Genomic DNA, 27,035 nt, shown 5'->3' with positions numbered 1-27,035 from the left:
CTTGAGCGAGTTACCTCCACCTCCTCTCCTCCAATTCTCTCCACGACCCCCTCCCATCTGGCTTCCGCCCCCTTCTTCATTCCCCTGGGTCATCGAGAATCTCTTTCTTACCAAATCCAACAGCCTCTACTCCATCCTAATCCTCTTGGACACCTCAGCTTCCTTCCACACTGTCACACTTCCACACTTCCCTTGTCCTGGAAACCTTATCCAACTTCAGGCTCACCAACCCTGTCCTCTTCTGGTCCTCTTCCTACCTCTCTGGATGCTCATTCCCAGTCTCTTTCGAAGGCTCGTCTTCTGCCTCCCACCCCCTAATTGTGGGAGCCCCTCAAGGCTCAGTTCTGGATCCCCTTCTATTCTCCATCTATACCCACTCCCATGGAGAACTCACTTGCTCCCATGGTTTCAACTACCATCTCTATGCAGATGATTCCCGACTCTACCTCTCCAGCCCTGATCTCTCTCCTTCTCTTCAGTCTCGTATTTCCTCCTGCCTTCAGGACATCTCTACTTGGATGGCCCACTGACACCTCAAACTTATGTCCAAAACAGAATTAATCAATCATATTTATTGAGCACTTACTGTGTGCAGAGCATTGTACTGAGTGCTTGGGAGGGCACAACAGAACAGAGCTGGCAGACAAATTTTGTGCCCACAATGAGCTTACGGTCTACAGGACTCTTCATATTCCCACCAAAACTCTGCCCTCCATCTGACTTTCCCATCATTATAGACAGCATGACCATCATTCCTGTCTCACAAGCCTGTAACCTTGGTGTTGCTCGACTCATCTCTCTCATTCTTATTCAGCCCACGTATTCAATCCTGACGGTTCAACCTTCACAACATCACTAAAATCCGCCCTTTCCATTCCATCCAAACCGCTCTCTCATTAATCCAAGCACCTTTTTATTTTTTAAGTGATATCTGTTAAGCACTTATTATGTGCCAGGAACTATTCTAAGCACTGGGGTAAATAGGGTGGACACGGTCCATGTCCCACATGGGGCACACAGTCTTAATCACCACTTTCCAGATTAGGGAACTGAGGCTTAGAGAAATGAAGTCATTTCACAAGACAAGTGGTGGAACTGGGATTAGAACTCAGGTCCATTAGGCCACGCTACTTCTAACCCATCCTAAGCACCTATCCTATCCTGCCTTGATTACTGTATCAGCTTCCTTGCCTCCTTTCTCTCGCCATTTCAGTCAGTCGTATTTTTTGAGCACTTTACTGTGTGAAAGTCACTGTATTAAGCATCGGAAGAGTACAACAGGCACATTCCCTGCTGCCCGGATCATTTTTCTACTAGAATGTTCAGCCCATCTTCCCCACTCCTTAAGAACCTCCAGTGGTTGCCTATCCACCTCCGCATCAAACAGAAACTCCTTACCATTGACTTTAAAAGGTACCCCCTCCTACCTTACCTCCCTGATTCCCAACTCGACGCAGCCCGCACACTTCCCCGACTAAGACCTCATTTTCTCTTTTTCCAATCCCTTCTGCCTTACCCTGGCCCTTGGTTTTGCTCTCTGTAGTCACCCCTCCCTCAGTCACCTCCTCTAGACTGTTAGCTCCTCATGGACAGGGGCCACGCCTACCAACTCTGCTCCACTGCACTCTCCCGACCACTCAGTACAGTGTTCTGCACATGGTAAGCACTCAATAAATACCAGTGATTCAGTCTGTCTGTCTGTTTCTCTCTGAGGTTGGTGGGGCGAGTGAAATGGATGGGATGGCAGGAGATGATCAATTAAAAGGCAGCTCGGGGATGACGGTCCTCACTGACCCGCCCGGATCGTCGGCCGATCTAGATCCTGGGAATCAGTGTCTGTGTGGCTGCGAAGCCTAACTTGCCAACCTTCTGAGCCTATTTCACAATACACGCAGTTCAGGGGATGACTTCTTTTCTGCCCTATTTCCCAACACCAACTGTGTTTCAGACTCTACAGTAGGATCCAAGTCTAGTTCATCTGGGGTCGGCAAACGCCCAGGAACTGAGGAATGAGAAGCGGTGCCGCCTGGCAGAAAGGGCATGGGCTTGGGAGTCCGAGGACCTGAGTTCTAATCCCGGCTCTGACGCTTGTCTGCTATGTGACTTTGGGCTAGTCACTGAAATTTTCTGGGCCTCAGTTATCCCATCTGTAAAATGGGGATTAAAGCTGTGAGCCCCGTTTGTAACATGGACTGTGTGCAACCTGATTATCTGGTACCTTGCTGAGCACTTAATACAGCACTTGGCACATGGTAAGTGCTTAGGAAATACCATAAAAAACAACAACAAGCAAACAAAAAACAAGGCTGAAGACTTTTGCTTACTCTCACCATGTGCTAAGCACGGTTCCCAAAGTACCCAGGGGCCAAGAGCAAAACAATCCAAACCACAGTAAAAATCATCTCCAAGACTGACGCGAGCCATCGACGACGAAATCCCACACTGCATTCAATAAACGCCACGACTTCTATTGCTACCACTACTGACTTGGTGGTGAGAGTTAAGGTGATCAGAATTCAGATCACCTTAAATGGGAAGGGGAACAGAAAGGAAATAGAAAGGAAAAGAGAGGATAAAGGAAATGGGGAGGAAAGAGAAAAGTCAGAGAAGAAAAAGGGGGACAATGGGAGAAAAGGAAAATGATAGGACAACCTTGGAGGAGGCTGCTTTTCAAAGTAGCTTGAAAATGTTCTGTCAGAGTGCTTTGTTTCACCGTCTCTGAGACTTAAGTCACAAGGGAATATTTCCAAGGAACCCCACAGGATTTGGAGAAATGCTACTTGTGGTTTCTTTTTAAATTTTTCCAAAAACTGACACTGGAAAATAGTGAAAGAAAACATGAGTGGGTATGGTTAACAGACTTAGCCCCCCCAAACCAATGGATCTCACAAAGATAAAACAAAGTAGACCATGAACTTCGACTTCCTCTGGGACAAGTGATTCTAAATTTTTTTTCCTATTTTCAAAAATTAAAAAGGCAAAAATTAAATTTGCTTAGTTGAAAAAAACTTGGATCTTTTAAAATGTCATATTAAAAAATGTTTGGTTTGAAAGAACTGCCCGACTGTACTGCTGAAAGGCACAAAGATTACAGAAGTAGTTTTAGTTTGCCAACAGGCCAAAGAGTCTTCCAAATGAGTCCCCCCCACCCCCTCCCCGACTGTGAGCTCCTTGTGGACAGGGACCATGCCCAACGAATCTGCTATGCTGTACTCCCTGAAGTGCTTAGTACAGCACTCTGCACACAGCCAATGACAAATATTGACTGACTGAGGGTGCAAACCCGTCACAGCAGACTGGAGGACGTGAAAAGAAATTTGGGATTTCCACTCAGACTCAACCTGCAGACCACATTAGAGCTACATGGCTTAGAGCCATGTTTGCCAACTTCCTTTCTCGGTTCTGAAACCTAATTTTCTGTAGACTGGTAACCCCTTATTTTTCTGATACAGTCATTAAATAAAAGGACAAATTTAAATCCCCCATTTTTTAATTTTTTTTTTAAACTAGTGAGAATCACTTTGGCACACTGAAGAGCTTCTCTATTTTGTGCATTTCCCCTTCCCCATGGTAGCCGGTGTCTGAAGTCTGCATCAGGCAGGGAAGTTAAGTGACCTCAGCAGGTCTTAAGACTATTCCTCTCCCGGGCCCCCAACCCCCACTTCGATTTCATTATTGTTCTTCACTGTTTCCAAAGCAGTAACACCTACAGCCCAGAAGAAGCTGCTTAGAGAAGCAGCGTGGCTCAGTGGAAAGAGCACTGGCTTTGGAGTCAGGGGTCATGGGTTCGAATCCCAGCTCTGCTAATTGTCAGCTGTGTGACTTTGGGCAAATCAATTAACTTCTCTGTGCCTCAGTTCCCTTATCTGTAAAATGGGGATTAAGACTGTGCGCCTCCCCCCTCCCCGCCGTGGGACAACTTGATTACCTTGTAACCTCCCCAGTGCTTAGAACAGTGCTTTGCACATAGTAAGCACTTAATAAATGCCGTCATTATTATTATTATTATTACAGCTACAGTGGACAATCAGTCTGGGCATATCTTACTCATTCCTCTGTTTCTTTTAGGTGGTCTTTTGGTGCTCCTCGGAAATTCTGCCAAAGAATCGTAAGGGAAAAGGAAAAAAGAAATTCAAAACCATGGCTTCTGCCATGGCTTTGTAATTTCTTTCCATCTGACACTCTGACTTTTTACTCCAAGTCATCGTGCTTACTGCAACTGGAACTTAGATGCTATTCGCTCCCCCTCTAAACTGTAAGCGTGCCATGGGCAGGGAACATGTCTGCTGATTCTCTTGCATTGTACTCTCCCAAGTGTTTAGAACGATGCTCTGCACTTATTATGCACTCAAGAAACACCACTGATTGATCGGTTTATCCACAGGGCCTAACCAAGCCACCAGAGGCAAGGCATGAGGGAAGCTACAGAAGATTTGGTGGGGAATGTGTCTGTCTATTGCTGTATTGTACTCTCCCAAGCGCTTAGTACAGTGCTCTGCACACAGCAAGTGCCCTATAAATACAACTGAATACTGTTGTGTCTGAGCTCCAGAATCCGAGAAGCAGCATGGCCTAGTGGAAAGCGACTGGGCATCAGAGGACATGGGTTCTAGGCCTGGCTCTGCCACTTTTCTGCTGTGTGTCCTTGGGCAAATTACAACTTCTCGGAACCTCTGTTCCCTCATTCGTAAAATGGGAATTCTATACCCTCCTATGACTGTGAACCCCATGTGGGGCAGGAGCTATGGCCAACCTCCTTATCTTGTATCTACCTGCTTGGCACGTGACAAGTAATTAACAAATATCACCATCATTATCACACTTTGCCCTTTATTCTCCAGCTTGTCCACAGAACACCCCTGTTTAGAACCACTTCCTTCAAATCTAACAAACAATGCCTCTCCCTACTATAGCCATGTATACCCACACAAACACACACATAAATGCTAGGTGCCAGACACTGTACAAAGAGCTAGGGTAGATACAAGATAATCAGGTTGGAAGCAGTCCCCGTCCCCACATACGACTCACATTCTTAACCCCCATTTTACAGATGAGATAACTGAGGCCCAGATAAGTCAACTGACTTGGCCAAGAACACACAGCAGATAAGCAATGAATCTGGGATGAGAACTCGGGTCTTTCTGCCTCCTAGGCTTGTGCTCTATCCACCCGAACACACTGCTTCTCAGCCCTCCCCTCAAAAACCGCCTCCAGGAAGCATTCCCTAGCCAATTCCCCCCTTCCTTGTCATTGCATCCTATTTCCCATCCTCTCCCCTCATTTGTAAACACATTCCTTTCACAACTTGGTTGCTGCATTCTTAAAAACCTTCCTATTAAAAAAAAATGCAATCATGTCATCTGACTCATCACTCCAGTGGTAAATAAGGGATTTGGGGCAAGAAAGTTCAAAAACAACTGAAATAGCACACCGCTTCTGTCACCGTGGAAGTCCAAAACACCTTCTGAAACTTGTCTCAAGCAGTTTGACCTGTCTGAATGTTATTGGTAAGTCCCTAGTACTTCACGGGCAACCAACTTACAACTACTTAAGCGTCAGTTTCCAATAAACGTTCAAGTTTAAATAGTTGCTACTGGTTCCTGCCTCAATACTAATGGGCTACTGACAACAGCACTGGCCCGAGATCCTGCCAATTTGCTTGAAACTGGCTTTAGAAGGTAATAATGATGATGGCATTTATTAAGCGCTTACTATGTGCAAAGCACTGTTCTAAGCGCTGGGGAGGTTACAAGGTGGTCAGGTTGTCCCACGGGGGGCTCACAGTCTTAATCCCCATTTTACAGATGAGGTAACAGGCACAGAGAAGTTAAGTGACTTGCCCAAAGTCACACAGCTGACAATGAGACTGTGAGCCCACTGTTGGGTAGGGACTGTCTCTATATGTTGCCAACGTGTACTTCCCAAGCGCTTAGTTCAGTGCTCTGCACACAGTAAGTGCTCAATAAATACGATTGATTGATTGGCGGAGCAGGTGATTTGAATCCATAATAATAATAATAATAATGGCATTTATTAAGCGCTTACTATGTGCAAAGCACTGTTCTAAGCACTAGGGAGGTTACAAGATGATCAGGTTGTCCCACGTGGGGCTCACAGTCTTAATCCCCAGTTTACAGATGAGGGAACTGAGGCACACAGAAGTTAAGTGACTTGCCCAAAGTCACACAGATGACAAGTGGCGGAGCTGGGGTTTGAACCCATGTCCTCTGACTCCAAAGCCCGTGCTCTTTCCACTGAGCCACGCTGCTTTCCGATGACAGCTGGCTTATGTATGTTAAAACCATTTTCAGTCATGTTACTGTCCGTATGGTTCTCTATTCTATCACATTCTATCCACAGCAGACTCTAAAACACCGCCATCTGGCAGAAATGTCTGTGTATCTGTTCAACTAATTGTCTACTTTTGGTTTCATCATTTGTATCTTTGCCCTTTCTCATTTTACCTCCTGTATTTATGAAACTTAGCTTTGCTTCCAATAAGACTTGAATGCACTTGGAGATCAGGGGCTGTGTCTTTTGAATTCTACTGCACGCTTCTAAGTGCCTGGAAAATACTCTGTACTCAGTAAACGCTCAAATAGTAACGAAGCGCCACATCTACTCTGCTCTGGGAAGGCCTGAGAAGCAACGGTGGGCTAATGGTTAGAGCTCAGGCTGGGAGTCAGAAGGACCTGGGTTCTAATCCTGCTTCTGCCACGTGTCTGCTGTTTGGACCTTGGGAAAGTCACTTCACTTCGCCTCAGTTACCTCATGATGATGATGTTGGTATTTGTTAAGTGCTTACTATGTGGAAAGCACTGTTCTAAGCGCTGGGGAGGTTACATGGTGATCACGTTGTCCCATGGGGGGCTCACAGTTTTAATCCCTATTTTACAGATGAGGTAACAGGCCCAGAGAAGTGAAGTAACTTGCCCGAAGTCACACAGCTGACAGTTGGCGGAGCCGGGATTTGAACCTATGACCTCTGACTCCAAAGCCCGGGCTCTTTCCTCTGAGCCATGCTGCTTCTCATCTGTAAAATGGGGATGAAGACTGTGAGCCCCATGTAGGACATGGATTGGGTCCAACTTGAATATCTTGTATCTACAATAGCGCTTAGTACACTACCTGGCAGGTAGTAAGCACTTAACAAATATCTTCAAAAAAAAAGTCTGAAAGGAAGCTCTTTCTTCCTCTCTTCCAGTGGTCTCCCCGTTTTTCTGTGATGCAAACCAACTACGAAACAGGAAAAACTAAACAAAGAAAATTGCACCGCGCTGTATCCCAACAAGCTCCCAGTGTCAAAAGAAATTCCCTCCAACGAAACTAAAACACAGAGTTCTGGTAGTCCTCTAGACTGTAAGTTCACTGTGGGCAGAGAATGTGTCTGTTACACTGTACTCTCCCAAGCATTTAGTATAGTGCTTTGCACACGGTAAGCGCTCAATAAATAAAATGGGGAATAAATCTGTGAGCCCCAAGTGGGACAACCTGATTATCTTGTGTCTATCCCAAGGCTTAGAACCGTGCTTGGCACATAGTAAGCACTTAAATACCATCAATGTCATTATGTTTTCAGCACATAGAACAGTGCTTCGCACATAGTAAGCGCTCAACAAATGCCATTATTATTATTATTATAAATATGACTGACCGACAGGTCTAACTGAGAACTTATTCGACGGGCAGGGGTTCACCCAGCACCAACGGCGCCCTCTCATCTTGACCACCAGTGACGACAAAGCAGGAGGACAGCGGGTTCGAAACGCATGCGGGAATCGTTTCTGACCCAAGTGACTACAAAGCGTCCCCCAGGAGATGGGTGTGGGGGGAAGCCAGCCCGCCTTCCTGATGCTGCTCTTTCAGGGGGCAGGATGTGGCCTTGGCCCAGCCCAGGGACCCAAAGGACTCCCCTTGTCCACCCCAAACTGGGGGTGAGCCCGGGATCGTGCCGCCCTTTCGCTTCTCCCCCTTGCGCATTACCGAGTCTCACGGGGGGCAGCCAGGAGACTTTAGGTGCTCAAGTTCATCACCCAATCTCCTTATCAAGGCTCAGATGAGGCTGATCCAGACCCAAGCCAGGGACCCAGGGGCACCTGGACCTTCCTTAAAGGCTCTGAGTCTCTGCCCTAAAGGATCGGCTCGAGCTCTAGTGGTGGCGACTGCCTTGTCGGTCGCCAGGAATAACACGGGGGCAGACACTGAGCCTGGAGCGTGCCCGTGGATGTGCAGTTTTGTACAGTCTTGATCCCTCCGACGACAAATTGCACCACACCGGAAGCTGACTAAGCTGAGAGAGGACAGGGTTCACGATGAGGACGTCTTCGGGGACTGCCAGGGCACGGTTGTTAGAGCCGGGCCAAGCTCGGGCCTGCCTCAAGGAGCCGGGGTGGGGAGGGGATGGAGGAGGAAGGATTGGACCGGGGATACCAGGTCACTGGGAGTCCTAGCCCTAAATGGGGAATCCTTCTGGCTCGGAGAGCCCCAGGAGACCCTTCAAAGGTTCGGGGGAGGAGCCCAGAGTTTCCCAGCTATCTTGATGTAGCAGTAGGAGAGGGACTGGGGGTCCTAAACATTTCTGTCATATTATATTCTCTAGACTGTAAGCTCCTTGTGGGCAGGGAATGTGTCTGATTATTATTTTGTACTCTTCCAAGCGCTTAGTACCAGTACTCTACACACAGAAAGCACTCAGTAAATACTACAATCAGTAAGCACTCAATAAATATGACTGACGGCGCTTAGTACAGCGCTCTGCACATAATAAACCCCCAGTAAACACCACTGACTGATTCAATGTGAGAGCTTTTGAGCTAGGACCCACCATCCTATGTGGCTGACTGGAATTCCCCCAACAACTTGTTTGGGTTCATCTCAACTGCAGGCAGGGTTTCTTGAAAACCATCATCCTCTTTCCTTTAAGCATCTGGACATCAAAAATCCCCTTCCGCTGGCCGTAGAACTGAAACTGGGAAACCGACGGCCACGAGGGCTGTGGAAACCGTCTTTTTGGACACGGTAAAACGAAGCTCAGAGGGAAAACCACGAGTCAGTGGGCTGAGGATGGTCCAGTACGGCATACCGTCACCATGAAGGGAGTGGTTTTCTTCAAACAACGGCTTCGTAAGGAAACGCTGCCAACGCCAAGCACGACAACACACCAAGGCGATGGTCTTTTTGTATGCAAGCAATGGGGTCGGGGCTGGGGGTCCCGGGTCGGCCTTTTCAGCTGAACTTCACCGTGAATGACAGCATCTTCTAATACAAAGGGCAACTCTATTACATCAAGAGTACAGTCAGATAGTTGATAAGTTTAGAATAGCGAAAGTATTCCAATATACCCGAGGGTTTAGTTTTCGAAATGATTCCTATGCAAATTTTAGGTTGGACAGACTGCAAAAAAGATTGGTGAAGTTTTCTCTGTTTCCCAACTTGGGCATTCAGGGTTTAAGTTTAAAGTTTTATTGCGTTGGAGATGACATCTAACTACAGATTCCGCTGCTGCAGGCAACTGATCTGAGGATGGGGGTGGGTGTTGAGGGAAATGGAGCAAATCTCCTATTGGAAATTTATTTTAATATCTGTCTCCCTTTCTAGATGTAAGGTCCTTATGAGCTGGAACAGTGTCTACCAACTCCTTTGTATTGTACTTTCCCAAGGGCTTAGTACGGTGCTCTGCACATCATAAGGGCCCACTGAATACCATGGATGGACTGGCACACATTATTAAGCACCGGTTTAAATACGGTATCTGCAGATTGGACACAGTCCCTGCCTCAAATGGGGCTCACAGTCTAAGTAGGAGGGAGACGAGGTACTGAATCCCCATTTTACAGAAGATGAAATTGAGGCAAAAAAGAAGTGAGTTGCCCAAGGGCACGCTGCAGGGCAAGTGGCAGATTCAGGATTAGAACTCAGGTCCTCTGACTCCCAGCCCATGCTCTTTCCACAAGGCCATATAGCTTTGGAGCTAATCCACAAGTGGTGCAAGATGCAATTTCCTAAATATTTTAGGCAGTATGGAGTTTTAAGATCCACTACTGTAGTATGGCGGGGGGGTGGGGGAAGAGACAGGGACACTTTATACAAGGACCCTACACCCCACTTTTCCTCTCTCCAACTCCCTCAGACGACGCCCTTGGAGGCAGATGACAATAGGACAGCGTTGAGAACGGTTGTTATCACCCACTCGACGCAAACCGGACAAATCGGTGGCAAACAAAAATCAAGCTAATCATTCCTAAAAGAGCTGACAGAAAAGCTGGCCATTCATCACCGCCTTAAGACCATCATTCACGAGATTGGCCAATTCCGGACCTGGAGGATTGTTTTTATGGGATTAAAGGTCCCCAACTTCAGCATTAGAAATGTGTTCACGCAATTCTCATTTTCAAAATGCCCACCCAGTTACCGTGCTTTGCAAAACCGTATTTTTTTTACTCTTCCCACCCACCCTGATTTTCGAAAACCCCTGTCCGTGCCCATTTCCTCTCTCAGGTGCTGCGGGGCGTGAGCCAAGAAAGGGGCAGACCCCTGGTCCTGATCACCGGACACTTGGGTCCGTCGAAGCAGGCCGGATCAATCAATCAATTGTATTTATTGAGCGCTTACCGTGTGCACAGCACTGTACTAAGCGCTTGGGAAGTACAAGTTGGTCCCCTGATTCGGGGGGCTCTCAGGCCTGCTGCTCGGGGAGACACTCGCCTGTTTTTTCCCGCCGGATGCATGCAGCATGGTGTAGTGGCTAAAGCCCGGGCGTCACGAGGTCATGGGTTCTAATCCCGACTCTGCCACCTGTTTGCTGTGTGGCCTTGGGCAAGACAACTTCCCTGTGCCTCAGTTACCCCATCTGTAAAATGGGGATTAAGAGTGGGACAGGGGCTGATTTTCCTGAATCGATCCCAATACTTAGCAGAGTGCCTGGCACACAGTAAGCGATTAACAAATACCATAATTATTATTATTATTCTCTGTGCCTCAGTTCCCTCACCCGTAAAATGGGGACGAAGACCGTGAGCCCCACATGGGACAACCTAATGACCTTGTATCCCAACAGCACTTAGAACAGTGCTTAGAACAACACATAGTAAGCGCTCAACAAATACAATGGAATAAATGAATGAATGAAATGGGGAACCCCAAGTTGACACCTGCCTACTGCTTTTGTTTTACTGTCTGTCTCTCCCCTTCTAGACTGTGAGCCCGCTGTGGGCAGGGATTGTCTCTGTTGCCTAATTGTACTTTCCAAGCACTTAGTCCAGTGCTCTGCACACAGTAAGCGCCCAATAAATCAATCAATCGTATTTATTGAGTGCTTACTGTGCGCAGAGCACTGTACTGAGCGCTTGGGAAGTACAATAAATATGATGGAATGAATGAATGAAATGGGGAACCCCAAGTTGACACCTGTCTCCTTGTTTTGTTGTGTCTCCCCCTTCTAGACTGTGAACCCGTTGTTGGGTAGGGAGTGTCTCTATATATTGCCAACTTGTACTTCCCAAGCGCTTAGCCCAGCGCTCTGCACACGGTGGCTCAGTGGAAAGAGGCCGGGCTTGGGAGTCAGAGGTCATGGGTTCTAATCCCGGCTCCGCTAATTGTCAGCTGGGTGACTTTGGACAAGTCACTTTCCTTCTCTGGGCCTCACTTCCCTCATCTGGAAAATGGGGATGAAGCCCTAACAACAACAACAACAACAACAATAATAGTCCAAATGTCTAGCAGAATGCTCTGCACCCAGTAGATGTTCAATACATACCGACACTGTTTTGGCTTTCTTTTGGGACAATAAAAAAATTCTGATTTTTTTACACGGAGTAGAAAAACTTTTCATTTCCCCATTTTCTATTTCAGATATTTTTCTCATTTTTTTGTTTTGAATGGTACTGGATGAAGACTGTGAGCCCCCATGGGACAACCTGATCTCCCTGCAATCTCCCCAGCGCTTAGAACAGTGCTTGGCACATAGCAAGCGCTTAACGAATGCCATTATTATTATTATTATGATTAGTGCAGTGCTGTGCACACAGGAGGCACTCAATAAATACGAAGGGATGAATAAGTGAATGGTAAGGAGGGCATGTGGGCCCCGCCCTCCCCCCGGTCATTCAGTCATTCCACCGTATTTATGGACCGCTTCCTGTGGGGAGAGAACTGTACTAAGCGCTTGGGAAGTACAAATTGGCAACATATAGAGATGGTTCCTCCCCAACAATGGGTTCACGGTCTAGAAGGGGGAGACAGACAACAATTGGCAACAGATAGGGCTGGTTCCTCCCCAACAACGGGCTACCAGTCTAGAAGGGGGAAACAGACAGCAATTCATTCAATCGTATTTATTGAGCGCTTACTGTGTGCAGAGCACTGTACTAAGTGCTTGGGAAGTACAAATTGGCAACATATAGAGCTGGTTCCTCCCCAACAATGGGATCACGGTCTAGAAGGGGGAGACGGACAACCATTCATTCATTCAATCGTATTTATTGAGTGCTTACTGTGTGCAAAGCACTGTACTAAGCGCTTGGGAAGTACAAATTGGCAACATATAGAGCTGGTTCCTTCCCAACAACGGGCTCCCAGTCTAGAAGGGGGAGACAGACAATTCACTCATCCATTCAATCGCATTTATTGAGCGCTTGCTGTGTGCAGAGCACTGGACTAAACGCTTGGGAAGTACAAATTGGCAACAGATAGAGCTGGTTCCTCCCCAACAACGGGCTCCCAATCTAGAAGGGGGAAACAGACAACAACTCATTCACTCAATCGTATTTATTGAGCGCTTGCTGTGCGCAGAGCACTGTACTAAGCGCTTGGGAAGTCCAAGTTGGCAACAGATAGAGCTGGTTCCTCCCCAACAACGGGCTCCCAGTCTAGAAGGGGGAGACGGACAACCATTCATTCATTCATTCGTATCTAATGAGCGCTTGCTGTGTGCTGAGCACTGTACTAAACGCTTGGGAAGTCCAAGTTGGCAACAGATAGAGCTGGTTCCTCCCCAACAACGGGCTCCCAGTCTAGAAGGGGGAGACGGACAACCATTCATTCATTCATTCGTATCTAATGAGCGCTTGCTGTGTGCTGAGCACTGTACTAAACGCTTGGGAAGTCCAAGTTGGCAACAGATAGAGCTGGTTCCTCCCCAACAACGGGCTCACAGTCTAGAAGGGGGAGACGGACAACCATTCATTCATTCATTCGTATCTAATGAGCGCTTGCTGTGTGCTGAGCACTGTACTAAGCGCTTGGGAAGTCCAAGTTGGCAACATATAGGGACGGTCCCTACCCAACAAGGGGCTCCCAGTCTAGAAGGGGGAGACGGACAACAAAACAAAACATGGAGACAGGTGTCAAAGGGGCTTGAGTGGGGGGCGGGCCTGGTTTGGCCGCCCCCGCCCCCCGCGCCATGTTGGAGAAAGGACCGACCCTTCTCCCTTGGCCAAGCAGCGTGGCCTAGCGGAAAGAGCCCGGGCTTTGGAGCCAGGGGCCGTGGGTTCTAATCCTGCCCCCTCCACCTGTCAGACTTTGGGCGAGTCACTTCACTTCTCCGGGGCCTCAGCTGGAAAATGGGGGGGGGAAGACTGTGACACCCCCCCCCCCTTTTTAGGGGGACAACCTGATCACCTTGTAGCCTCCCCAGCGGTTAGAACAGTGCTTGGCACAGAGTAAGCGCTTAAGAAATGCCATCGTTATTATTGTTGTTGTTGTTCTCTTCAGTCGGTCAGGCCGTCACTCACCCTCCGCCCCCGTCGCCAGGGCCGCCATGAGGAGGCACATCCGGTAGGCGGCTGAGGGGGCCGCCCGCTCCATGGCCGGTTCGGACCGGTTGGGGCCGGGCCCGACCGCCCCCTTCGCAGGCCCCCCGAGCGCGAGACTGGCCGGGCCGCCGCGGCCGCGCCCTTTTATAGCCCGGCCCAGGGCGCGCCCCCATTGGCTGAGGCGCGCTCGGGGACGCGCCCCCATTGGCTGGAAGCCGCGCGCGCGGGCCCCGCCCCCTCCGGCCGAGGGCGGGGCCGGACAACAAGGGGGCGCGAGCCCGGCCGGCCGGGCGGCTGCGGCCAATCAGAGGCCGCGGAGTTGAGGAGGGCGCGCGCGCGCGGCGCTGAGGCGAAGGGGGAGGGGCGGAGCGGCTTCGAATCGAGCCGTCAATCAATCGTATTTATTGAGCGCTCACTGTGTGCAGAGCACTGTACTAAGCGCTTAGCTACCCAAAAGCGGGCTCACAGTCTAGAAGGAGGAGACGGATGACAAAACAAACCATATGAACAAAATGTGTGACTTTGGGCCAGTCGCTTCACTTCTCTGGGCCTCAGTTCCCTCATCTGGAAAATGGGGATGAAGACTGTGAGCCCCACGTGGGACAAACCTGATCACCTTGTAAATTCCCCAGCGCTTAGAACAGCGCTCTGCACATAGTAAGCGCTTAAGAAATGCCATTAAAAAAATAAAATAAATAAATATGTACAAGTAAAATGAATGGAGTGATAAATATGTCAAAACACATACATATATACAGGTGCTGTGGGGAGGGGAAGGAGTAAGGCGGGGGGGATTCATTCAATCATATTTACTGAGCACTTACTGTGTGCAGAGCACTGGACTAAGCGCTTGGGAAGTCCAAGTTGGCAACATCTAGAGACGGTCCCTACCCAACAGTGGGCTCACAGTCTAGAAGGAGGAGACAGATGACAAAACAAACCATATTAACAAAGTAAAATAAATAAAATAAATATGTACAAGTAAAATAGATAGAGTAATAAATATGTCAAAACACATATACATATATACAGGTGCTGTGGGGAGGGGAAGGAGAAAGGCGGGGGGATTCATTCATTCATTCAATCGTATTTATTGAGCACTCACTGTCTGCAGAGCACTGGACTAAGCGCTTGGGAAGTACAAGGTGGCAACATCTACAGATGGTCCCAACCCAAAAGCGGGCTCACAGTCTAGAAGGAGGAGACGGATGACGAAACAAACCATATGAACAAAATGTGTGACTTTGGGCCAGTCACTTAACTTCCCTGGGCCTCAGTTCCCTCATCTGGAAAATGGGGATGAAGACTGTGAGCCCCACGTGGGACAACCTGATCACCTTGTAAATTCCCCAGCGCTTAGAACAGTGCTCTTTTAGACTGTGAGCCCACTGTTGGGTAGGGACTGTCTCTATATTGCCAATTTGTACTTCCCAAGCGCTTAGTACAGTGCTCTGCACATAGTAAGCGCTCAATAAATACGATTGATGATTGATGATGCTCTGCACATAGTAAGCGCTTAATAAATGCCATTAAAAATAAAATAAAATAAATACGTACAAGTAAAATAAATCAAGTAATAAATATGTCAAAACATATATACATATATACAGGTGCTGTGGGGAGGGGAAGGAGTAAGGTGGGGGGATTCATTCATTCATTCAATCGTGTTTATTGAGCACTTACTGTGTGCAGAGTACACAGTTCCTTCCTTCCTTCCTTCCTTCCTTCCTTCCTTCCTTCCTTCCTCCCTCCCTCCCTCCCTTCCTTCCTTCCTTCCTTCCTTCCTTCCTTCCTTCCTTTCTTCCTTCTTTCCTTCCTTCCTTCCTTCCTTCCTTCCTTCCTTCCTTCCTTCCTTCCTTCCTTCCTCCCTCCCTCCCTCCTTCCTTCCTTCCTTCCTTCCTTCCCTCCTTTCTTCTTTCCTTTCCACGCTCCTTTCTTCCTTCCTTCCTTCCTAATAATGGCATTTGTTAAGCACTTACTATGCAACCAATTTGCTTGTATCCACCCCAGTGCTTAGTACAATGCCCAGCGCATAGTAAGCATTTAATAAATACCACAATTATTATTATTATTTGAAATAATGGCATTTATTAAGTGCTTCCTATGTGCAAAGCACTGTTCTAAGTGCTAATAATATAATAATAACATCTATTCCAGGGAAGGGAGAGAGGCGTTGCCCAAGTGATCCCAGCATGTTGAGAGAATGTGGGGGTGGAGCTGTCAGAAGGGCTTGAATCAATCAATCAAAGAATGGTATTTATTGAGCGCTTACCATGTGCAGAGAACTGTACTAAGTGCTTGGGGGAGTGCAATACAGAAGAATTGGCAGACATGTCCCCCTTCCATAATGAGCTTGTACTCTAGAGGAGGTGGAGATTCATGGGTGCCTCTCAATGCGCACAGTAAGTGTTCAATAAATACGATTGATGAATGAATGGCAACTCATGCACCATTGCAGGACAACACAATTTTGTATACCCTGATCAAATCCACCTTCTGGCATGCTAAATTAGGGGTAAAAGAGAGATGACAGGGCGTAGTTATAAATGCCCCCTTCCAATGATGGAGTAGCATAAATAGTGGGAAACCCCATGGATGAATGCTGGGCCAGTTCTGTTTAGCATCTCCCTAAATGGTATGAAAAAAAGGAATGGGCAGGGAAATCTCCATGGATGCAGACAGGGCCTGGGGTTGGGAATCAGATGACCTGGGTTCTAATCCCATCTCTGCCAATTGCCTGCTGGGTGAAGTTGAGCAAATCACTTAACTGCTCAGTTTTTTTCATTTGAAACACGGAGATTCATGTCCTATTCTCTTCCCCCTTAGACCTGGAGCCCTAAGTGGGACAGGGACTGTGTCCAACTTGATTATCTTGCACTTCCCTCAGCCTGGCACATAGCACTTAACAAATACCACAGTTATTATTATTATTATCATTCAATAAGAGTGGAGAGATTACCAAGAAAGGAACCAAAATGATGGTGGGGAGAGGGGGAGATGGAGAAACGTCCAAATGAGGCCAAATGACAAAGATTAGCAATTTTCAGGCTTGAAGATGAAGACCGAGGGGTGAGAAGCTGGAAATCTGCAAAGCCATGAAGGGTACGGTCAGGGCCGATGGCAACCTTGTTCATCAGATTCTCTATCGGAAGGATGAGCGAGCATCCGTTAAAGATTGAAAGTGAAAGTTTCAAATCAAACATTAGGAAATATTCACACAGTCAGGGATAAACATGGAATTCATGATCACAGAAAGTTGGGCAAGCACAGAGTATAAGCACATTGGATAAACAAATGGGTGAATGGGCCAAAATGATTACTACAGAGAAAGTTTGCGATGAGGCAGCGTGGCTTTCTGGAAAGAGCACAGGCCAGGGATTCAGAGGACCAGAGTTCTACTCCCAGCTCCTCCGATTGTCTGCTGTGTGACCTTGGACAAGTCACTTCACTTCTCTGGGCCTCAGTTACCTCATCTGTAAAATGGGGATTGAGACTGTGAGCCCCATGTGGGACAGCGACTGTGTCCAACCCAATTTGCTTATAACTGATACCATTATAATTATTATTATTGTTGTTAATAAAGGGACAGTGACCAACCCCATTATCTTGTAATTACCCCAGCACTTAGTATAGTTCCTGGCACATAATAAGCGCTTAACAAACACCACGATTATTATTATTATTATTATCCTTTCATTCATTCAATCGTATTTTTTGAGTGCTTACTGTCTGCAGAGCACTGTACTAAGTGCTTGGGAAGTACAAGTTGGCAACATATAGAGATGGTCCCTACCCAACAGTGGGCTAACAGTCTAGAAGAGTGCACTCACAGTCTAGAAGTCTAGTCTAGTCTTTAATATTATTATTAAAATACCATTAAAAAATGATGGGAGGGAGAAGGGAAAATTTAGGCATGTTAAGTAGAATCCCAAATCATCAAAATCCCAATCTCAATCCCAAATCATGAGACCGAGTGACCCCGTGGCTTCCTTTATGTCACTGGTACTGTCGTTGGAGTTCAGTTGCTGGGTGGGATGGAACATGGGTCTGATGGAAGAAGGGCCTGCTCTTGGACTTTGCTTCTAATAATAATGATAATAATAATTTTGGTGTTTGTTAAACACTTACTATGTACCAGGCACTGTTCCGAGCGCTGGGGTAGATACAAGCAAATCGGGTTGGACACAGTCCCTGTCCCACGTGGGGCTCACGGTCCTAATCCCCATTTTACAGATGAGGGAACTGAGTGAGGCCTGGAGAAGCGAAGTGACTTGCCTAAGGTCACACAGCAGACAGTCTGCGGAAGCAAGATTAGAACCCATGACCTTCCGACGCCCAGGCCCTTGCTCTATCCAGTAGGCCATGCTGCTTCTCATATATGCATGTGTAAACCATGGCCACTGGTTAGACTGGAGTCCTGTGGAATTATAGGCTCATTATAGAAGGAAGGAAAAGGTAGGAAAGTAGGAATGCTGTGGGGATGGGTGAAGCCAGTTAGTAAATCGTTTTTAATGAGCGTTTACCATGTGCAGAGCACTGTACTAAGTGCTTGGGAGAGTACAGTAAAACACTATAACAGACCCATTCTCTGCCCACAGTGAGCATACAGTCTAGAGCCTTATGTGTACAGTGAAAGAATGGTGAGGAGGAAGTCATGCCCTTCTGAATGGATAGGAGAAACCGAGTCAAGTAAGAGGAGGAAATGGTGTAATCCAGCATGTGAGGAGTTGGTGCTGATCAGATGCACTGTAGGGACTTCGGCAACAAAGATGTTACTTCCTGAATCGTAACAATGTGGAAGAGAAACAAAAGCAGAAGTCAAGCCCAGCAACTAACATTCCTCTCCTCTGCCTTCCTCCTCCCTAAGAAATGGGGAAGGCGTGAAGGTTGGGAGGCGAAAACCACTGGCAAAATCGGGAATCTCGCCAATATAACGCAGATAAGGCTTTAAGCCTCCGAATGGCTTACGGTACGGGAGTTATCGGATGTGGTCTCTAAAGGAATGTAATGAATTCAGCTCCTCTTTCATTCTTGGTTTTCTAGGTTAACGCGAGGCAGCCGCTGCTTTCTGGACTTCCGCCATTGTTGCAGTTTAACAGCTGAATGAGTGATCACGCAGTAGGATGTATTGATTGAGGTGCAAATATCAACGAGTGGGCTTTAAATCCCTCGAAATGTCAAGGGTGAGGGAATCACCTCTGCTGTTTTGTTTGGGAAACGGTTTTAAAGCCCGAAACATGATATTCTGGGGCAGAGGTTTGAAACCAAAGCTGCTTCAGCCTCTTATCTTCTCTATAACATTCTGTGTAACCTATTAGGGTGAGATTGTCAGGACGGTGAAAACATTTGTCGTTAAAAAGCAAAGTATTTAGGCTTATTTATTGCTTAGAATTGATTGAGTAGTTTAGAAGCAGCGTGGCTCAGTGGAAAGAGCCCGGGCTTTGAAGTCAGAGGTCATGGGTTCAAATCCCAGCCACGTCAGCTGTGTGACTTTGGGCAAGTCACTTGACTTCTCTGGGCCTCAGTCACCTCATCTGTAAAATGGGGATTAAGACTGTGAGCCCCCCATGAGACAACCTGATCACCTTGTAACCTCCTCAGAGCTTAGAACAGTGCTTGGCACACAGTAAAAGTTTAATAAATGCCATCATTAGAATGGGACAAACCCACACCCTTGCTCAGGGAGGTATGGGAAAAGTAGTAAAATGGGAGGTGGAAATCTAGTCAGTCAATAGAATTAATTGAGCACTTACCGTGTGAGGAGTACTGTACTAAGCACTTGGGAGAGTACGATGTAACAGTAAACAACACATTCCCTGCCCACAGCGAGCTTCTGGTGGATAGTAGCGGCTTGGGGGAGAAAAAAGAGCATCTTTAGGAGATTGTTGCGGCTTCATCACTTGGAGGGTGGTGCTGCTACTGCAGGGACCAGGCACTGGACAACCAGAGACTTGGATCAGAGATCTTGGTTTTTCAATCTGAAACAGATTTACCCTGAGGTCCACAAGAAAACTAAGTCACAGAAGCACGAAGCCACAAACACCCACAGTCCCAGACCCTCGGCCGCCCACATCCTCTCTCGCTCACACTCTGTACATTCCCGTGATTTGTTTATTTGTAGTAATGCCAGTCTCCCCCTCTAGACTGTAAACTGATTATGGGCAGGGAATGTGTCTGTTTCCTGTTGCGTTGTACTCTCCCAAGTGATTAGGACAGTGCTCTGCACACAGTAAGTGCTCAATAAATACAATTGACTGAGTGGCTGACTTTCCAACTCCCTCAGGGTAGGCCGTAGCTCCAAAGGGACTCCAAGTCCTCACTTTTCCTGATCCATTTTGAAAAGACAACCAGCTTTGCTGTTCCATGTTTGTGTTTGGCTATCGGGAATGGAGAAGAGGGCCCCCTTCTCACCAACCCTTTCCTCCTCCAGCCCCCCCGGCTTCTCGAACCTTGTTCTGGAGGGGAGGTAAGTGGAGGGTTTCGTGTTCACCAAGGGCTCCCTAGCTTGTATGGCTCCGAGTCAGTTAGTCACCAGGGAGAAGAGAGGTGGGGCGGAAGCAAAGGAATTTCCGTTAGTCACTCTGACTGTCCCAGATCACGTCAGTACCTTCCAGCACCTGCCCAGTGGGCTCCATCGGATTGCCGTTGATTTGGTCCTGGGTTCCAGAACTTTCTGAATTAAATGCTTGCCCCGGCGGGTGGGCCATTGGCAAAGGGCGAGGCCGAGTCCTCCTTGCAGGCGGGACTCGTCTCTCACGGGCCTCGACCTTGCATTCCAGCTTCTGCCTCCTCCCTTGCCCAACCTGGGATGGGGGTGGGGATGCAGGCGTCGCAGGAGTGACTGGAAGCCCTGAGTTCTACACTACTCTGAACTGACCAGGCCCAGGATGTCTGCAACCTAGTCATCCTTGAGCAGCCATTTCCGCAGCTCTCGTGAGAAAGGCCTGCAAGACGTTTTTACGGCCCCTTGAGGGGTTTTCCATTTTCCTGCCTCCACTTAGGGAGTACTGGAAGGAGCTGGGACTCTTGTCCCGCTGATGTCCGGGACTGAGGGAGGTTCAGAAGAGGCCAAGTCAAAGAGAGGAAATGCCTCAGTTTGACTGTAGCTTGGAAATTCCATCTTCCCGAAGTGGTCTGTTCCGGATCGGCTAATAGCCAGCAGAACTCCCTGGGTTTACCCCTTTCCTAAGTCCAGGCTTGCGGCTGACCTTCACGTAAACCTCTTAGGATCCTGGAGTCCCAGAACTGAGTGGGTTCTGAGGGGTCAAATGGTCCAGTCCCCTGCCTCCAAACAGCACTTTGGGATATACAGTGAAGGAGACAGGCCTGTGCTCAACATCACTCCTCCTCCCTGCTCTCCATTTCTCCCACTTAAAAGGGTAGGAGAGGATTTGTATCCATCCCTGGCCTAGAGGAGTTTGATTCATGAGCAAATAAAGAATTAATAAAAGTAGCAAGGCTTAGCGGATAGAGTCCGGGCTTGGGAGTCAGAAGGACCTGGGTTCTAATCCTGACTCTGCCGTTTATCTGCTGTGTGACCTTGGACAAGTTCCTTCACTGTGCCTCAGTAACCTCAGACATAAAATGGGGGTTAAAACCGAGAGACTCAAGTCGGGCAGTGACTATGTTCAACCTGACAAGCTTGTATCTACCCCAGCGCTTAGTACCGCGCCTGGCTCATAGTAAGCGCTGAACAAATAGCGTATAAAAAATTGTGCCGTTTTACTGGGTGTCATTTAAAATAGGAAAATAAATTCAGTCCCCACCCATGCGTGTTCTGCCATCTCAACCAGATCTCGACGATTGCAAATTCAGTATTAGGCAACCGGGTCTAGAGACTTCATTAGGGAGACAGAACCTGGGGGTTGTTGGTCTCTGACATCCACTCTGCAGATTCCTGATCACGCAATTCAGTGGGACCAAGGACCCTAATCTGTCTGAAAATGGAGGCAGAAGATAAACTCTCCTTCAGAGTTTCCTCCAGAGTGAGGGAGTTTCCTGACTCTCCTGAAGTTCCCAGCCCTTCCCTGCCTCCCTGCTACCTCACTTTCTGGGAAATGACAGGCTTGCCCTCAGATTGTCCTCAGACCTGGAGGTAAATGACCTACCGCCAGCCCTTTGGTGCCAAAGAAAACCCAGGAAAAAAGGGGGAAAAAGGGTCTGGAAGAAAGTTTGTGGGGAGAGCAAGGAAACAGCGGATGTCTCTGGATTTAGGTGTGCCAGGAAGATCATAGGAAGGGAAAGCTGAGGTGATTGTTGGGGGAAATCTGTGCCCAGTCCCTAACCTCCTGACCCTGGGAGGTGGGGTTTGGAGCCTGGGGAGAGGAGATAGTCTTGCTGCTTCTCCAGGGCCAGCTCGGCCCTCCTGTAGGGTCCCTGAGGTTTATGTCGGTCTGAAAGTTTGGCCGGGATGACTGTTGCCCCGTTTGCCAAGCCCCTAGGGTGGTGGAGGCCTAAGGTAGTCGGGGACGAAAGGGTACCAGCCCTCAGGGTGGAGGAAGAGGTGAAACAAGACACCCCCTCAACCTCTGTAGCTTGCCCAGGGTCAATTAGGAAGCTACTTTCCCTCTCCTTCAGACGGAAAAAAATAAAAGGAAATTCCACAACTCGCGTAATATCAAAACATTTATAAGTAGAGTCATTGGCGTGGAAGTTTTCACCTCAGTTTAACCATCCATGATATTGTAAACTGATGAGTTGGCATTCAGGAGTCCAAACCTGCAGAAGTAGTAATTACTGAATTTGCAGGCTAGTTTCTAGTTCACAATCTGGTGGAATCTCAACTTTTCCAGCGTGGCAGTTAGAGGAGAGCACAGAAGCATGTGTCAAACTGAACACCGAGTGTATAAAAATCCAGACGAGCCCGCTACAATATTATGGCAATCTGGTAGTGCTGTTGGAGACACATTCAAGTGTGTCATAAGAATACTAATGAGTTGGTTTGAACAGCCTTTTCTCTGGAGGCGAACAATAGCAATTATAAGTGATAGATGCGTATCAGGGACAGAGAAGATGATTTACATTTCACTTAGAGAGTGGGAGACGTTTTCTAAACCTATTTTGAAGAAAACATGATGAACATCTGACACTCAACAGTGGCAGTCACAACAAGAAAATGACTTCCTTGAGGACAGGGGAGGATGAATACAGTTCTAATGTCTGCACTTACTCTGTCAAAAAAAAAGCCATGAGTCACCGATGGATATTTCCACTGAACAATGCTGAAGGAACTCCCGCACAGTCTAGCACCAGAGGAGGAATCAGACTTTCGTCTTCTCTCCAAATATTTCAGCTTTGAGTGTACTGAGGTACGTTTTCTTTGGTTATTTTAGTTATAAGTGTGCAATGAACAAAAATGCAGGTCAGATATTTACACCCCTACGATAAAATATCAGTGTCAACTTTGTAGGAAATTCAAACTGTCACTGTCCCGCGGGCGGGAGGCGGCTGTCATTTTCTCATGTCGGTCATAAAGCTGTTTTCGATACACAGCACGATCAGTTTGCTCAAGCAGCTGTAGGCTTGTTGGTCCAGAATTTTTCCCGCGCTCAGCGGAGAGGCTTGTCCAGTCGCCTCGCTGTCCGACGTCCTCCAGGCTCCGCAATAGTTGTCCACGAGTCGGATGCCGTTTGGGTTGGAGCCGTGCCAGGCGACCTTTTGAGGCCTAGACAGGAATTGTGCGGTGTCATTCCTTATTATTAGTAATAATAACGATTGCAGCATTTGTTAAGTGTTTACTATGTGCCAGGCACTGTCCTAACCCAGTGTGCTTGAATGCACCCCAGAGCTCGGTGCAGTGCCCGGCACATAGTAGGCCCTTAACAAATACCACAGTTGTTATTATCACAAATCAGGTTGGACACAGTCCCTGTCACTGTAGGGCTCGCAGTCTCAATCCCCATTTTACAGATGGGGCAACTGAGGCACAGAGAAGTGAAGTGACTTGCCTAAGGTCTCACGGCAGGCAACCGGCGGAGCCGGGATTAGAACCCTTGACCTTATGACTCCCCAGGCCCGGGCTCTATTGATTAAGAGAAGCAGCATGGCTCAGTGGAAAAGAGCATGGGCGTTGGAGTCAGAGGTCATGAGTTCAAATCCCGGCTCTGCCACTTATCCGCTGTGACTTTGTCACAGCTGTCACTTATCAGTGACTTTGGGCAAGTCACTTACCTTCTCTGGGCCTCAGTTCTCTCATCTGTAAAATGGGGATTAAGACTGTAAGCCCCCCGTGGGACAACCTGATCACCATGTAACCTCCCCAGCACTTAGAACAGTGCTTTACACATAGTAAGTGCTTAATAAATGCCATTATTATTATTATTATTATTATTATTATTATTATTATTATTATTATTATTATTATTATTATTACACCATGCTGCTTCTCTACATGAGGTTCTCCTTTTCCTTTTTTAATAATATTTGTTAAGCACTTTCTACATGCCATGCACTGTTATTAAGCGCTGGGGTAGATACAAGAGCGTGATGTGGGATTACCTTCTCTGGGCCTCAGTTCCCTCATCTGTAAAATGGGGATTAAGACTGTGAGCCCCCCGTGGAACAACCTGATCACAATGTAACCTCCCCAGTGCTTAGAACAGTGCTTTACAAATAGTAAGTGCTTAATAAATGCCATCATTATTACTATTATTATTATTATTATTACACCATGCTGCTTCTCTACATGAGGTTCTCCTTCTTTCCCTTTTTTAATAATATTTGTTAAGCACTTACTATGTGCCATGCACTGTTATTAAGTGCTAGGGTAGATACAAGACTGTGATGTGGGACACCGTCCCTGTCCTACATGAGGCTTAGACTTAATCCCCATTTTACAGATGAGATAACTGAGGAGCAAAGAAATTCAGTGACTTGCCCAGAGTCACACCGCAGACAAGTGGTGGAGCCGGGTTTAGAACCCAGGTCCTCTGATGCCCAGGCCTGTGCTCTTTCCGATAGTACCTCCTCGCACGATCCCGTCGTATTCATTCATTCATTCAATCATATTTATTGAGCGCTTACTGTGTGCAGAGCACTGTACTAAGCGCTTGGGAAGTACAAGTTGGCAACATATAGAGATGGTCCCTACCCAACAGTGGGCTCATAATGCTCAATAAAAATAAATAGTTGTGATGTTTGTTAAGATCTTACTATGTTCCAAGCTCTGTACTAAAAGCCAGAGTATCATCCAAGAGAAGCTGCATGGCTCAGTGGGAAGAGCCCGGGCTTTGGAGTCAGAGGTCATGGGTTCAAATCCCGGCTCGGCCACTTGTCAGCTGGGTGACTTTGGGCAAGTCACTTCACTTCTGTGGGCCTCAGTTCCCTCATCTGGAAAATGGGGATGAAGACTGTGAGTCCCCTGTGGGACAACCTGATCACCTTGTAACCTCCCCAGCACTTAGAACAGTGCATTGCACATAGTAAGTGCTTAATAAATGGCATTATTATTATTATTATTATTAACAAGATGCAGTCCTTGCCCCGCATGGGATTCACAGTTTAAGAGGGAGGGAGGACAGGCATTTTATCCCCAGGTGAGGAAACTGAGGCCCAGAGAAATTAAGGGGCTTACCCAAGGTCACACAGCAGGCAAGTGACGGAGCCGGGATTAGAAGTTAGGACTCCTGACCCCTTGTCCTGGCTCTTTTCCAACAGGCCACACTCCTTCCCACTAAATACCACTATCACCACAATTTATATCTTGGAGGCTGAAGTGATATGCTTGGGAGCAGAGAATGCTTACCATGAGGGGTCTCTCAGGACGTCCCGACCATCAAAGGAATATATCGGGATCTGGGCATTGAACTGACCTCCGTTACCGGAAAAGATGGACTCCCAGTTGTTGAAAAGAACTTCTCCCTAGTGAGAGAAAATGTCATTCTTTCAAACCTACTTTAGGAATCTGTTTTTCAGCATCAGCAGCTGGAATATAAGGATGTCATTCTTTTTCAGATCTGTCAAGCTCTGAAAACGCTCTTGTCATGGAGGTGCATTGGGGGGAAGCAAATGGGAATCAATTCTTAGTTCAATCAGTCATATTTACTGAACGTTTACTCTGTGCAGAACACTGAACCAAGAGGCTGGGAGAGAACAACAGAGTTGAGAGACATGCTCCCTGCTTGCAGTCTAAAGGGGAAGGCAGACATTAATGTAAATAATAATATTGAAATATTATTAATAAATAATAAAATAATAAACGAGTGTTGTGGGGCCGAAGGAGGGTGATTAAGTGGGGGTTATTATTTGCACTTGGTTTCAGTGTTGGCTTCCCTCAACAGAAACATGAAATACACTGAGTTTTTGGACGGCATTCCTGGGTCATCCAGCGCATGACCACTTTCCCATCATTCATTCATTCAATCGTATTCATTTGAGCACTTACTGTGTGTAGAGCACTGTACTAAGCACTTGGGAGAGTACAATATAACACTATATCAGAAGCAATCCCTGCCCCCAATAAGCTGACAGAGTAGGGGGGGAGATAGACGTTAATATAAATAAATAAATTACAGATCTGTACATAAATGATGTGGGACTGGGGTGGGGGGATAAATAAAGGGAGCAAGTAAGAGTGACGCGGAAGGGAGTGGGAGAAGAGAAAGGATGGCTTAGGGAAGGTGTCTTGGAGGAGATCGGCTTTCAGTAAGGGTTTGAAGAGAGGGAGAGTAATCATCTGTGGGCCAAGACGGGGACAGGATCCGCTGAGAACATGAAACTAATTCATGGGAATTTCCTGCCCCGATTCGTGGGGAATCTGGCCGGCCCTCAACACTCCTTCCTACCTTGAGATTGACGATGGGCAAGCTGTGTCTCTCCGCCTTTCTCACCACCGTGGCCAGGTCTTGCAGGTGAGTCGATAAGAAGGCTCGGTAGGTGGACACTAACCCCGCAGCTCGGGCCTGCTGGAAACACTGAAAATCCGCCCGGACATCCCCCGAAACCGGCGTGTTCAATGCCACCAGATGAAGCTGAAAATCAATTGAGGAAACTGTGAACAAAGCCCAGGCCCACTTGCTCTCCCCACCAGCGTCCATCTTCGGTCTCCGTCTTTGAACGAGTACCTCGCCCCTGGAACTCCCTGGGAAGGTGAGTTCCACCATCCCTCCAACTGTTTCACTTGGAGTCAGTCAATTGTACTTATTGAGCGCTTACTATGTGCTTGGGAGAGTACAGTACAACAGTAAACAGACACATTTCCTGCCCACAGTGAGCTTACAGTCTAGAGTCAAACCAAGCAAGGCTTCGACCTCATCAGTGACCCAGATTCTTCAGTGTTGCCTA

At 47.5% G+C, this 27,035-nt stretch overlaps 2 protein-coding genes across 3 annotated transcripts in view; both read right to left on the bottom strand.

Annotated features, from left to right (window-relative positions):
* The window catches only part of TGFBR1 (transforming growth factor beta receptor 1), a 31,602-nt gene extending 17,792 nt beyond the window's left edge, over positions 1–13,810 (bottom strand). Inside the window, exon 1 of one of the 2 annotated variants that reach the window (XM_038770421.1) lies at positions 13,734–13,810. In XM_038770421.1, the coding sequence (XP_038626349.1) occupies positions 13,734–13,806 (73 nt within the window). In that variant the 5' untranslated portion in view covers positions 13,807–13,810. Of the gene's footprint in view, positions 1–2,652; positions 2,730–13,733 lie in introns of those variants that run through there. The other variant, XM_038770422.1, reaches the window with a different exon arrangement.
* Positions 13,811–22,392: 8,582 nt separating this feature from the next.
* Positions 22,393–27,035, bottom strand: part of COL15A1 (collagen type XV alpha 1 chain) — an 81,784-nt gene continuing 77,141 nt past the window's right edge. Inside the window, exons 40-42 of the mRNA XM_038770329.1 lie at positions 26,537–26,722; positions 25,498–25,613; positions 22,393–23,418 (exon numbers count right to left, since the gene is read on the bottom strand). Of these exons, the coding sequence (XP_038626257.1) occupies positions 23,205–23,418; positions 25,498–25,613; positions 26,537–26,722 (516 nt within the window). The 3' untranslated portion in view covers positions 22,393–23,204. The remainder of the gene's footprint in view (positions 23,419–25,497; positions 25,614–26,536; positions 26,723–27,035) is intronic.

The sequence above is a fragment of the Tachyglossus aculeatus genome, chromosome X3 (assembly GCF_015852505.1).
Source record: "Tachyglossus aculeatus isolate mTacAcu1 chromosome X3, mTacAcu1.pri, whole genome shotgun sequence".
Lineage (NCBI taxonomy): Eukaryota > Metazoa > Chordata > Mammalia > Monotremata > Tachyglossidae > Tachyglossus > Tachyglossus aculeatus.
Note: the sequence above shows the minus strand (reverse complement) of the source record. Positions and strands in the feature narration are given on the sequence as shown.